General features: G+C 29.9%; 1 protein-coding gene and 1 long non-coding RNA gene across 4 annotated transcripts; one reads left to right on the forward strand and one right to left on the reverse strand.

The window, feature by feature from the left end:
- Positions 1 to 3,100: 3,100 nt before the first annotated feature.
- On the reverse strand, positions 3,101 to 5,465 carry LOC145106599 (uncharacterized). Of its 3 annotated transcripts, XR_013707607.1 has the most exons (9): positions 5,196 to 5,465; positions 5,070 to 5,111; positions 4,900 to 4,977; positions 4,595 to 4,630; positions 4,377 to 4,432; positions 4,046 to 4,152; positions 3,639 to 3,848; positions 3,381 to 3,538; positions 3,101 to 3,291 (listed from the first exon to the last, which is right to left on the reverse strand). It is a non-coding gene; the product is annotated as an uncharacterized LOC145106599 (long non-coding RNA). The 3 variants fall into 3 exon arrangements; XR_013707604.1 differs by having other exon boundaries at positions 3,639 to 4,152; XR_013707605.1 differs by lacking the exon at positions 3,101 to 3,291 and having other exon boundaries at positions 3,323 to 3,538; positions 3,639 to 4,152.
- A 1,917-nt stretch (positions 5,466 to 7,382) lies between these two features.
- LOC145120625 (protein FAR1-RELATED SEQUENCE 5-like) lies at positions 7,383 to 10,531 on the forward strand. The gene is made up of 8 exons (XM_079056430.1): positions 7,383 to 7,470; positions 7,771 to 8,052; positions 8,146 to 8,575; positions 8,687 to 8,882; positions 9,063 to 9,416; positions 9,834 to 10,046; positions 10,115 to 10,448; positions 10,512 to 10,531. Exons 1-8 carry the CDS (start codon positions 7,383 to 7,385, stop codon positions 10,529 to 10,531), a joined length of 1,917 nt encoding a protein of 638 aa, XP_078912556.1.
- Positions 10,532 to 14,877: the final 4,346 nt, after the last annotated feature.

Below are 14,877 nucleotides of genomic sequence, written 5' to 3' on the forward strand. Positions count from 1 at the left end.
GTGAGTGTATAGTCCCTTTCACAAACACGATTTTAATACAAGTATTGGTTGAATGTATTAAGTATATGTTTTGTGTGAGTGTATAATTACTTTCTTCTAACACATAAATATGAAGTATTTACTATGAAATACGTGCTATGTGTTTATATATTGTTTGTTTATTTGAGATGGGTGTGGTATGAATGTTTTATATAGGTTTTAAATAAGTTAAATTGTATATGCATTTTTATATCTACGAATATGTTGGGTAAAACATGGGTAGATAAATGATGAGGTATGAAAGATAATTAAGAATGATATTGGCAGATGTACCAAATAGAGAATCTCAAAATACTAGTAGATGCGACTAAGAATAAAATTGGCAGATGCACCAAATAGTGAATGTCGTAATCCTGGCAGATGCGCTTAAAGGATAATGTCGGCAGATGCGCCTAATAGCGTATGTCGTAATCCAAGCAGTGACGCCTAATAGTGTATGTCGTAATCCAGGCAGTGGCGCCTAATAGCGTATGTCGTAATCCTGGCAGAGGCGCTTAAAGGATAAAGTTGGCAGATGCGCCTTATGTAGCAATGGATTTTGTGCCAATTCCTTAGGTCAATCCTTAGGAATGAATGAATGAAGGATAGTTGATTCTTAGGGTAAAACCTTAAGAAATAAAGAAGATAATGGGGATGGGTAATTGGGTTGATTGTTTGATGATTGAATATAATAATTGTATTATTGTGGGTTGAAAACCCTATATGCTCACCAGGCTCCCAAGCCTGACCCACTCAGTTTTCTTTGCATTACAGGTAAAGGCACGAGAGTATAAGTTGGTTGACTTGACGAGAGATTCTGGATTATAGACCAGTAGTTGTAAATAACTGTTGTAAGGTCTATTTTATACTGTTTATGCTTTTGGTCTGTATCGGAACATGACATCCCGAGGTTTTATTATTTAATAAAAATACATTCTCTTTGAGAAATGTTTTGATAAATGGTTATCATATTTTGTTTTTGGGACAAATTCCACAACTATTTTCTGTAAAAGATTACTCTGATTTTAAAAACAAAGCATAAACAAATCGGTATTTTCTGGCCGTGAAAATGGGGATGTCACAGATTGGTTCATGAGATCTCCCTTGCTGATCTGTCGAACTTAAATCCCCATGATTGGATTCTTTTGAACAACATTTTGCTGACCAATCAACAAGAATATGGGCCTATTATTGATCATATCAAGCGGATGCTGGTCTGCTATATTCATGAAGTGGCGAAAATGGATCAGGAGGTCGCTTCTACAATCAGAAAGAGACCCATTATAAAACCAATTGGGAAGGCAAGTGACATGACGGTGATGGTTAAAGGCAAAATTGATCCACAATTTTACACCGTTTTATTCACAAGGGGCGAAGGTCAAAGTTGTTTGTTCGCTTTGGTTGATAAGCACTTGTTCTCCACCGCGTGCTTAGAGCACATTCTAGAAATTATACATCGGTGTGACCAGAACAGTAATTCAGATAAAAAGTTGTTTACGGACATGCTTCGGTGGTATATTCACTTTCATCAAACTCTGCTTGCCATGATACCGATGCTATTCAAGACTGTGAAGTCATCTGCTCCTACTCAACCGAAGTAGTTTCTCGCCTCAATTGGCGCAAAGGGGGAGAATGTTGGGTTTAAAGGATTGCGCCATTGGGCCTTAGTAGTTCGGTCCGTTATGTACTCTCGGTGTGGGCCTGTCCAACCATGCTTATCTTTCTAGGGTTTAGTATATAAGGTGCATGCATGCATCCTTGTCATTAACGCTTTTGATTATTATCTTATTAATTGTATTGTAAACCCTATCACACCTCTACAGAGGAAGCTCTTAGTCGAGCTCTTCTGAGGTGTGACTATATTCTAATCATTCGACATACGGTTGATTCATTGTGTGTTCTAGTGTTTGTCATTCTTATTGATTTACCTGTTAAAGATCAAATCGATCTAAAGAGTTTTCAACTCATCAGCTTCTATTAACGAGATCTTCAATTCTTGTTTAGATTGTGTCGGCTAAAAATCGGTCGATCTAAAATTCAAATTCGAGGTTGTGCACTGCTATGTTAAATCTTAGAAAAATCATAACTTTCTCATATGAACTCAGATTTGGACGTTCTATTTATGTCCGTTCTCAGTTTAACATCTACTATGACTTTCATTTAGATTGCTAAGGCTAAAAAGTAATTTATCAAAAATTCACTTTTTACGTTACGCAGTGTCGTGCCGGTTTAGCCGAAAACTTCGACGGGTCATAACTTCTTCGTTATAACGCGGATTTCAGCGTTCTTTACATGTACGGAATGCTTTTGACATATACTATAACTTAGTTAAGATTATTCATTCTAAATAATCTTCTATCAAAAATTCATTTTTAACGCTCATTGTCTCTAAATTGATTAGCCCGAATCTGCGGGCGTTACATATTGTCCTGTGATAATAAGGGTAATACCCTTTAATAAAGTAATGAAGTTTTTTCTTGTTTCCCAGGATATTGTTTCAACACTATTGGAATAATATTTAATTTTACAAAACTTAAAAAAAAACGTTTGACGATACATACATGATATTTTTGACAAATTTATAAATAAAGATTTATTACAATAATAGTCGTTGAAGTTGTTTATATAAATATGAAAAAAAATCATAATATATTCTTATATTTTTTTGCCAAATTTTGTAAAACATTATTTAATACAGTATCGTCAATTTCTCGAGAAAATATTTATGGTACGTTTTTAATGGATTTAATTGAAAAAATCGAAGTTTATTTCCATCCATTTATGTATCAAATTCTTTGATCACTAATTATAATGTTTAGTTACAGTATAACTTTGCAACCAAAGTTGTTGGTTTTTATCAAATATATACGTTAATTCATACCATTTTTATTTTTATTTTTTATACAATAATACATAAAAGTTGATCTAGATTCGTTAATTATTTATAACAAAGTCATAAAAATATTAAAAAATCATTTTGAAGTTTAAAAAAATCAGTTTATTTAGATTTCAGTTTATTTTAGTAGCCTGCAGATGTTAAAAAAAACAAACAGTCTTCTTTTATCAGACTGCAGACGTTTGGTCCACCTCTTCTACTGCAGAGGTCTACAGATGTGGTCCGCAGACTGCAGACATTTTGCCTCAGAAAAAACAAACAACACCTTATATTTTTTTTATTATCCTAGTAAGTGTATAAATGGATACAGTACAATGGGATAACATCCTATAAACTGGGGAATGAGCTCATAAAGCTATAGGATCACTGTTTTAAACCTGAAAATAGACAAAAAAAAAATAAAACAACTGAAAAATACAAGAATCCCATATGCTTATAAATATAATCATAAAAGATTGGATATTACATAAGTGCTCTATCTATGTGGGACAACTTTCATGTTATTGTACTATCCCAAAGCAATGACTGCAATTCACGATTCTGATTCTAAAGATACATGAATTTTACTTCATTAGTTTTCAAGGGACTCTACTTGTTGGAAATCTTGGCAACATGCCAAGTTACCTGCATAAAGTATCAAAGATGGACTTAAAGAAGACATGATTACTTTTTTAAAGCCAACAACTAAAAAAAGACCTAAAGAACAACGGTGATAGAAAATTACCTACAATAAAGTGGCTTTCGGTTTTTGTTCGATCACATTTGACCAAAGATTATTTCAGCCATTTCATTGAACACCTAGAGTGCATGTTCTGTAACCTGCCAAAAAAATAACAAATCAAAGGTTCTTAATCACAAAATGTAACCGTAATTAAAAAGGTCAGTTACATCCGTTCCAATCCTTTCTGCACCATCTTCAAGCCATAGCCTATAACTGTAACAAAAAAAAACAACCTTAAAACTGTAAAATCAAGCTACAAATATAATTCGTTTAGGAGATGGTGACCGGAACAGACCCGTCTTCTATATGATCAGAGAAAGTTGAACTTTGAAACAAAATTAAAAAAACATAAAAATGTAAACGTGAGACCCAACTTCTAAATTTCGAACTTTGAAACACATAAAAGTTACCTTAAAGAAAATTGAAGCTATGACACTGGAGGTAATAGCTAGAGATGGTGATCGACATAGACCCGTCTTCTATATGATCAGAGAAGAGATATAGATGGTAACTGGTTCTACAAAACCAAAACATATACATGAGTGATGAAAGCTTGATCAAGATTTGATGACTTTAAACCTGAAAACATGCTTGCATATTTTAATCTTCATCTTCATTTAGGAAATTAAAACACAAAAATCAATGGAAAAAAGAAAGGAAAAAATGAAGTTCCAACCATGCAAATCAAAAACCAAAAATCGATGAGAAATAAAAAAATAAATAAAACAGAAAGACGCTTACACATTTAACTTTTGGTCTTCACTTGTAGCTACATAATCGAATTATCTGCATCAAATCTGCAACAATTGAAAATGGTGTTAATACAATAAATAAGTCAGAAAATTTTAAAATTAATTATAGAGATTTAGTGCGTATCACCTATATCCACCTAAAATGACAATCAAATGTTTCTTAAAAATGAAACATGACGAATGACAAAAAAAATGAATTTTTCTTACAAATGGTAATTGAATTTTGCAGAACCAGTTATGAACCTGTGAAATCAGACAAAAAAAAATAACCTATGAAATCAGAATCTGCAATGAGCAAAATGTGTTAAAATTATACCATTAATCAAAACTAAAAATGTGGGGTTGGCTCCAGAAAATCGGCATGAAATTCATTTATGTGTGTGTAAGAGAGAAGTGCGGTGAAAACGGCGGTCTGAGTTTCCAGAACAAAAACAAAAGAAAAAAAAACATGGGATCGGATACCTGAAAAATGACAAATCGGATAACTTGGGTAATGTTATCGGATAACTTACATGGGAATTTAAGCTCTAAAGATCGATGTTGAGGAGTTCCCTGGTACTTGTTTCTTCAATTGATGCAGAATTTGACTCCTAAAACGAAAAAAATTAAGAAAAGCAAATCTGAGTTGTTGAATTTAATAGGAAAAGATAGATGAAATGGGTAAAGGAGAGAGTTGTAGAACCAGTTCCCATGTAGCAGCAAGATACCACCAACAATTGAATATCTCTTACCAAAAAAAATGCAAATCAGTTAAACAAACCAGAAAAAGAAGGAAAAAAAGATGATGAGAACCGGATCAAATACTTACAACAAATCCATATATGTTACCGGAAGCATACAATACATCTGTCGGTGGCGAACAGTGGTTGTGGTGGTGGTTGAGGCGAAGAAGCGAAGGACGACATAGTAGGAGGCCAAAGTTAGGGTTTTTTTTTAAAGAGGATGTACTCATTGTGGTAAAGGTCGATGGTAGGATTTCTGGAGAGACCCATGCCAGATCAATGTGATGAGGGAGTTAGGGGAACTTCTATTTGAATGTGTCTTCAAGTTTATATGAACAATGAACAAAAACTACGACATATCGGGAAATGCCAAGATAAGGGAATGAGCCAGGTCAAAACAACTGCTCCTTGATAAGAGGAGAGATAAGAGGTCCTTGACTTTTTCAATGGTCGACCAAATAAATTTAATGCATAAAGTTCTTGTAAATGTTGCTTTAAGGGGTGTACCTTTTAATATTCAGCATTTGAGGCTAAATGCTTATTAAGGTATATATATATATATATATATATATATATATATATATATATATATATATATATATATATATATATTGCGACTCCTTTAGTTCAAGCCCCAAATCAATTAACTACGAAAAATGGTCTTCAAAAAATTATTTACCAAAATAATTATGCAAACGAAACCTTATCTAGTATTACCGAGCATTTAGTTAAAATTGAAGAAAAAAATTTCAATGACAAGAATGATAATAAGCAGAATATGGCAAGCACTAGCAATATAAGTTTTGTTCCTTGTCAAATCGATGGTAATTTTAATCTAGGAAATACGGATTTAATTAACGAATTAAAAAAAAGACTTTCAAAACTTCATATCTCAAACACTAACAGTATTAATACCCTTACAAATGATGAAGCTGAAAATAGTGATATTAATATATATATATATATATATATATATATATATATATATATATATATATATATATATAAGGTTGTCAAGATCGGGATCCTAAGATCCTACAAAATTAAACATAATTTTAATTTATAACTTTAATACATGAAAAATATTCTAAACATTCAATTTTTTGTTCAAAAGTTATAAAAACTTTAAAATATTAGTCATAAGTCACAACATAAAATGATAAACGGTAACTTGGTAAACGGGTAAAAGACATAAAGTAGTAAATTGATTTCATTTGCAAAAAAAAATAATAATAAAAAAATAAAAAAAATCAATGAAAGGTAGGATCGGATCGGATCCCGATCCTACGATCTTACGATCTAACCTACGATCCTACTCCAAATACGATCCGTTAAAAATAACTTAGCTCAATTTTATTCGATCAGAATACGAGTTTTTTTTCCGAGAAGTATTGATATTCTTTTTTCCTTATGTTCCATTATTTATATATATATATATATATATATATATATATATATATATATATATATATATATATATATATATATAGAGGTAAGTTCAATTGAGAAAATAAAAAAGGTTGAGAATGGGGGAATCATTCTCAGTCAATCATTTATCTAACATGTTCAAATTAAAAAAAATGCGCGTGTCCATTTTCATTAAGGGTATCTTTGTAAATTAGCAACTTTTTTACATAGAACTTACCTGTTCGTTGTTATCAGTTTCCAATTTGATGATATCTTTAGCTCGTTTGAATCGGATATGAGGAATTCATTATCAAGATTATTTTCTTTATATAACTCGTTAGCAATTATACGTATTCATTCCATTAATCGTGAAGTTTCGCATATGTGTTTCAGTTTTCTACTTCGTATTCGGTTTCCGATTTGATCAGGTATGTATATCGTTTGAATCGGATATATCGGAGTTCATTATCAAGACTATTGCTTTTTATAATTTGTTTGGAATTACGCTTATTATCTTCGTTTTGGAGTTGTTTCATCGGAGTTCATTATCAAGATTATCAAGTTTCGAATATGTATTGGAGTTATTTCATCGGATTTTTGTTAAGTAGTTTGAGATATTTATTTCAAATCGGAGCTGATTTAATTTTTAATCGGATATATCGTTGTAGTTTTTACGCTCTGTACTGAGAGAGATTGCTTAATTACATCATTTGATCATATATGATTTAAGTTTCTTTCAGATATTTTGTACGTTGATGTGAGATATATTCAAAATTAACCAGGTTTTCATCTTTACGACTTTTTTTGTGAGATATATTCGATATTAAGATTGTTTTTGTTTATTTATATAGATCATTTGGTGTATTATGTCGAATTCTAGTGTTATTGATGGTGATTTGTATTCTTCTATGAGTGAGAGTGAAGAAGAAGATATTGAGAACTCATTTTTTGAAGGTATCAGTTATTGAATTATTTTGTTGTTTTTAATTTTGTTGATTATCATTTATTTACATATGAATATGTTAATATGAATAAATTGTTGTCTTATTCATATATGAATAAATGTGTGATAATTGTAATTTCGAATTTATTATTTTTTTCGTTTTATTCATATATGAATAAGTTATGTTTTATTTTATATATTTTGAATCCTCATGAATTTTATGTATTCATATATGAATGTTTTTTGTTTTATTTATATGAGTTTTATGTATTCATATATATTATTGTTTTATTCATGCATTATTATTTTAGGTGGTGAATCTTCAAGTTCAGTACATGATGCACAATATTTTGATGATATAATTGGAGAACATGTCTATAAGCCAGATGTACCTGTTCAACTTATTCCATTTAAGGGTTTAATCTTCAAATCATTAAATTTGGCTATCAAAATGTATTCTGAGTATGCTGAAATTGGTGGTTTTGATGTTAGACTGAGCATACAGTCAAGGTTTGATAACAAGATTATAAAGAAGAAACATGTTATATGTAATCGTGGTGGTAAACAGAAAAAGAAATCTTGTGACACATTAGGTACAAGTGGTGTTAGGAGGAAACAAAATTAAAATTCAAGAGCTATTGGTTGTCAAGCAAAGATTATATTTGAATCTGTGTATGGAACTCCAGATTATAAAGTTTTTCAGTTTGATGAACTTCACAACCATCCACTTGAGAAGAGAAGCGATTTAAAAAAGGCGAGACAAATGTCATATTCAGAAAAAGAGTTTATTGTGCGTGCTTCCACATCAAAAATAGGTCCAACTATGGCTCATAAGTTGAGGGCAAGTTTGAGAGGTGGGTATGAGTTTGTAAAGCCAAAAGTAGTTGACTATAAAAATTTAAGGAGAGATATCAACAGGGTTATTGGTTATAAAGATGCTCAAATGATAGTAAACACAATGAATGACCGTCGAGCACACTATCCAAATTACTCATTTGAGTTTAATTGTCAAGATGATGTTTTGGACTGTATGTTTTGGGCTGATGAAATGGAGAAGGCATATTATGCTGAATTTGGTGATGTTATCTCGTTTGATGCGACTTTCCGAACAAACAAGTAAGTTATTTTATCTACTTTTGTTTATAGCTTATTCATATATGAATATTTTTATATTCACTTATTAATACATCAAAAATTGACTTTAATGAACATTTTTTTTGTGTGTAGGTATCGAATGGTTTTTGTTCCGTTTACTGCTATTGACCATCATAAAAAATCGGTTACTGTTGGATCTGGGTTGCTAAGCAATGAAAGCATTGAGTCTTACTCTTGGTTGCTGAAAGCATTTCTTAAAACTCATGGGAAAGAACCAACACTTGTTTTAACCGATCAAGATGCTGCAATAAAACAAGCTGTTGAGAATGTGTTTCGTAATTCAAAGCACCGATTATGTATGTGGCATATAATGAAAAAGTTGAAAAAAAAAGGTATTATTTTAATATATTTCAAATATATTACTTATTAGTATATTCATTTATGAATATTGATTGTTATTTTACTTATTATTATCTATTCATTTATGAATCTTTTTGTTTTAATACAGATATCAGATGATTTATTTACGAACACAGACTTTAGAAAAAGGTTTTCGAAGCTTGTTTGGGACATTAATATGAAACCTGATGTTTTTGAGGTGAAGTGGGGTTTGCTTATGAAGGAATTCAATCTTGAAGACACAAGATGGTTTAAAGACATGTTTACAATACGTGATTCATGGATACCTGGATATTTTAGTGATATTCCAATGTGTGGTTTGATGAAGACTACATCGAGGTCAGAGAGTATGAATTCATTCTTTAATACATATTCAGAAAGTGGGAACTTACTTTTGAATTTCATGATGAATTACGACACTGCCATTCAAAAGCAAAGGAATATTCAACGAGAGCTTGATAAGGCATCAAAGAAAGCATCAATAAAATGCAAACACCTCGAGAAATAGAACTGCACGCATCAAAGGTTTATACAAGTACATTATTTTTTGAGGTGCAAAAAGAAATATATAAAGCATGTTTTTTCTGTACATACTCATATGTTGGTATTGAAGATGGTTGCGAAGTTTACATTGTGCAGCACAACAACAGTAAAGATTTTAAAAATGAATTTAAGGTAATTTTACTAGTTTTTTTTATGAAAAATGTAATAATATTCATATATGAATATGAGAATATTCATATATGAATATCAATATTCATATATGAATATCAATATTCATATATGAATATATGAATATTATATGAATATATGAATATATGAGTGTTGATATGAGTATTATTATATGAATGTAAATGTGTAAATTTTGTTTTTGTATCAGGTTGAAATAAAAGCTGAAGAGAAAGAAATAAATTGCAGTTGTGAACATTTTAAGCGTATGGGTGTTTTATGCAGACATGCTTTTACAATAATGATGAGATGTGGTGTTAAAGAAATTCCTGAAAGGTACATTTTGAAGAGATGGAGAAAGGATGTGATATCAAGAAATTATCGTTTTAGTTCTGTTCAATCCGATTCAGGTGATTGTGAGAATGTAAAGCTAGTCAATGATTCATATTATAGTTTTGAATCATGTTTGGATATTGTAAGAGATGAAAAAAGAGATTGGCTTTGTTTGCTGAGAAACAACAAATGTTGTTGAAGGAATTTGAGAGTGATTATATTTCTCCTGGATTGAAAAGCAAGACAGATGGTGAAGTCGTATGCAAGCTTTTGGGTGTTACTATTCCTATTCCAGAAGAGATTAATATTCATGTTCCTGAAGTTCAAAGCAATAAAGGTTCTGGAATCAAGAAAAGAATTCCAAGTGCAGGTGAAGTAGCATATGAAAATTATAAAAAAGAACATAGAATGTGTTCAGGATGTGGAAAACGAGTTCCACACAATTTACGTACTTGTCCAGAAAGAGTTGGAGCTGCTAAATCAGCAAAAGACAGTTAGGGATTTTTTAGTTTTTTTTTATATGTTTTTTGGTTTTATTCATTATGAATATGTGCAGATAAAAACAATAAACAATAATTCATACACATTTATATTGATATGGTAAATTGATATGTTGATATTTGTTTTTAAATTACTATAAAATAAGTTATATTGATATTGTAAATTATTCATAAATGAATACAAATATGTGAAATTTGTTATACTAATAAATAAGTAATATTCATATCTGAACTTTTTTATGTTAATATCTGAACTTTGTTATACTAACATATTAATTTGAACTTATTCATAAATGAATATATCATATTCGTATTCATTTATGAATAAATAAAAATAAAGTTTGAAAATATTTGAATATAAAAAAATGACATAAATAAGCAAACTTGTTTCTACTAATAAGTTAGTTATATTCATATCTGGAATTTGTTATATTCATATATGAACTTTGTTATGCTGACATATTACTCCTAATTTAATCATAAATGAATATATCATATTTGTATTCATTTATGAATAAACATAAATAAACTTTGAAAATATTTAAATATAAAAAACTGACAGAAATAAGCGAAGTTGTTTCTATTACATAATCATTCAACACAAGATAATAAAAGTTGTTCATAAGCATTTCACAAAATATTAAAACGATGTTCAATAACATTTAACAAACCATTTAAAACTTGTTTCGCAGAATCATCTTACATGTACTTCAAATCCATTCATCTTCAACACAAACTATTCTATAGCATCACACTTCAACATTCTTTCATCTTCACAAGCAATCATCAATATTCTTTTAACCTTTTTTGAATTGTTTGCATAGCCTTGTATGCATGATCAGTACGCACTTTGAATTCAACTTTTTGATATTTTTCAGCAAGATCCAACACCTTAGCCTTCAACATGTTAATTTCAGAAGTTAGCATTATGTGTGCATATCTTTGCCTGAGCTTCTCTAAAGTAGTTTGCTGAACTGCACTTTCTTTATGAAGACCTGGTTTCCACTTTGAGAGTGGTTGTCCCATATAGGTCTCCATATGTCTCATTGCAAAGACCCCACAATCAACTTTGTTTTTAACTGTTCTCCATGACATTTCAAGTCGTTGGGGTTTGATACTTTCTTTTGAGATTGCATTTGCTCTTGGATGGTTTATTTCTTTAAAGTATCTCACAAACAAATTTTTCTGATCATTAAATAAAATAAAAGTTAGATATGTAATAAATTGGTTCTTTTATGTTGTTGTGAATTGGGTACATACCAAAGGTTTCAATATTACTCCGTATTTCCCTTCATAATCCCCCTCAACTGCACTATTGTCTAGAATTTTAATTGACGGTTTCTTTAAGTTGAAGACAATCACAAAAATGTGAGCACTTCTAACAACTGGAAAGAATACCTGTTTTTATGTATATAATGGTAAGTATTTTGTTGATAAAATATACATAAAAAAACAACTTTAATTAACATACCATGTCAATATCTTTTATGTTCAAGATTTTTTTGTACCCATTGGTACTGTCATGAAAGTTTTCCTTGAATTTTTCGTACTTTCTTTCATCAGACAATGTTGAAGTTAGATAAGCAGTCTGTAACCAATATAATCATATGTGAATTTCAGTTGAATATATATAATTATGTTAAAGAATACATCATATTTGTATAATCATATGTGAATTTCAGTTGTAAAAAAATATAATATTCATAAATGAATACATCATATTGGTGTATTCATTTATGAATAAGGAAGGAATTAAGGTTAGAACATAAACTTACAGAAACTCCAACTTTCAAGAAGAGTCTGTATGGTGAATTTCCAAAATCCCTTTCCAGTTTTTGGTGGTTAAGTAAATCAGACCAAGTGTCTAAAACTTCTCCAAAAATCTCTGTGTTTGCATATAGACTTTCCATAACTGCTCTTTCTGTTGTCTGACCATATTTTGTCTGGACAACCACATCTCTGCAAATATATAATCAAAATGTCATAGATTATTATCTATATAATAATCATATATGAATGTATATAAAATAAAGTTACTTACGATGTATTGCCTTGTAAGTTGAACAACCATTCACAGACAATACTCTCCTGATGTGTCAGTTTGGGTTTTGTGTCTGTTATTCTGCATTTGAAAGGTGATTTGAAAGCATCAACAAGCTTCTTCTCTCTTGGTTGATCCAGATCATACTTTGATGGTCCTACTTCAGTAGGAATTGATACAGAGATTGGATTTGGATTAAGAACATTTTCTTTGCTAATCTGATAACAACCTTCTGATGGTCGTCTTTGATTTGTTTCTTTGTAAGTGGTTTTTTTGGTGAAGATTCATTAGATTTTTTACTTGAAGTTTGATCTGAATCTTGACTGAGACCTAGACTAAAGCTTGGATGAGTATCTGCATGCCAGGAGATTTATCATATAAATAGTTGTAAGTTAATTATAATATTTTAGTTTATATTTTGAAATGTTTATCCAAATTGTTACCTCCTTTATTTCCTTTTGTCTTGTCAGCTTTTTCTCCTTTCTTGTTTTCATTTTCTGACTTTTTCTTTCCTGAAAGATAAAGAACTTTGATTAAGTAATTCATATGTGAATAAGTAATGTATTCATTTATGAATAAGTAATGCATATCATTATTTATGAATAAGAAATATTAAATTTTTTTTTATATTGCGTTATTTATTTGTGAATAATAAAACTTATTATATTCATTTATTAGTGATTCAACTATTTACCTTTATCTTCTGCATTTCCTTTCTCAGTTTCTGTATGTTTATCTTCACATCCATCTTTCGTGTTCTTAGCTTTTGTTCCTCCTTTATTTCTATCTTCAGAGTTTTCCTTGCCTGAAACATATACATCATATATGAATATTTTTTATTTTTTATTGATTTATATAGTGTATTATTCACTTATGAATAAACAATGTTATTAAAAAAATCAATATAAATATTGTAATATATTTTAAATCATTCATTTACCTGTATCATCTCCCTTTGTTTTTTCAACTTTTGTTCCTTGTTCATGTACACCTTCTGATTTTTCCTTTTCTGAAAGAGTATTAGTTTTACCTGTACTCATTGGTGACCCTGGTCAAAATTTAACAAACAAAATTGTTATTGTGTATTAATATTTTTATATATTTTTTTAAAATAAAAGTAAGACAAAATTTACCTATATCAATATTATCGAAAATAGTTTTCATTTCAGGGTGATTCCAGATTTCATCTTCTTGACTATTTAAACTTGAAATTCCAATTCCAATGACATTGTCCACAATGTTGTCAACAACTTTATCCAACAAATTTTCATTTTCAGTTTGTTGAATAGTCTCTTCATGATTATTTGTTTCCTCAGCATGATCATCTTTTTCCTCTTCATCATTCTCATTTTCATTCCTCTTTCCATCTTTCTCTTTTACTCCAATTTCACCTTCTTTTTTATTCTTATCTGCATCGTTCTTTATGCCTTCATTCTCTGCTTCATTTGAATCAAGCAAATAATCTACTTCTGGTTGACTTGCATCATTATCACTGTCTTCTTCACCATTTCCCTCTTTATCTTCATTTTCTTTTTGATCATTTGTTTTTTGACCCATTATTGGTGTCAAATTGATTCCTTCAACTCCAGTTTCATTACTTGGAAAATTAAAAAGTGTTGTGCTTTCAGTTTTTTCTTCAACAATCATATTTGTCATCTTTTCTTTGAAAATTCTAAAACTTTCCTTTTCAGGGAACTTTGTCATCGCATCATTAAGCTTTAAATTCAGCTTTTCCTTCATCCTCTCAAAACTATTAAGCATTTTTGATATTTTTGATTCATATGCCTATGTAACAAAAAGAAGTATATGATTAGAATTTAATATAATAATTTAATGTAATCATATATTATTAACATGTTCAAACTAATTACCTCAACAGAATGATCTTCATCTTTATCAGAATCACTGTCTTCGAGATCTGTATCTCCTTCATCTTGTTCATTAACAAATTCTTCGTTTAATTCTCCAAGTCCAAATCTACCTTTTTCTTGTTCAAATGTCTCTCGATATCTAATCTTCTCTGAACTCCAATAACAAATTGTTGGACGTTTACGTGTTACCGTTAAAGCTTCTGAGTGGATGTTATCAGCATAGAACAACTGCACATAAATGATAACTAATTGATATTCATATATGAACAAGTAATATTATTTTTTACTTATTAATATATGAATAAGTAATGTAAGGCATTACGTGTGAACAAATATATTTTTCTTATTCATATATGAATATTTGCTATTAGTTTATGAATAATCAATATTATTAAAAATTGAGTATAAACATTATAATAACTTACCACTAAGAAAGCTGAAGGTCCAACAAAGAAGCTGGTATCTGAGTATGGTATGTATGAGTTTTTTGTTCTGACAAGACAGTCCAAA

Source organism: Lactuca virosa, chromosome 1 (genome assembly GCF_052849685.1).
Source record: "Lactuca virosa cultivar CGN04683 chromosome 1, Lactuca_virosa_CGN04683_v6, whole genome shotgun sequence".
Taxonomy (NCBI): Eukaryota; Viridiplantae; Streptophyta; class Magnoliopsida; order Asterales; family Asteraceae; genus Lactuca; species Lactuca virosa.

Bases quoted from the DNA above. Each gene is read 5' to 3' on its own strand.
- LOC145120625 (XM_079056430.1), top strand. From the start codon at position 7,383: ATGTCGAATTCTAGTGTTATTGATGGTGATTTGTATTCTTCTATGAGT. The intron at 8,053-8,145 runs GTACAAGTGGTG...ATGGAACTCCAG, and splicing joins GAAATCTTGTGACACATTAG to ATTATAAAGTTTTTCAGTTT. The intron at 10,449-10,511 runs GTTAGGGATTTT...GAATATGTGCAG, and splicing joins TGCTAAATCAGCAAAAGACA to ATAAAAACAATAAACAATAA.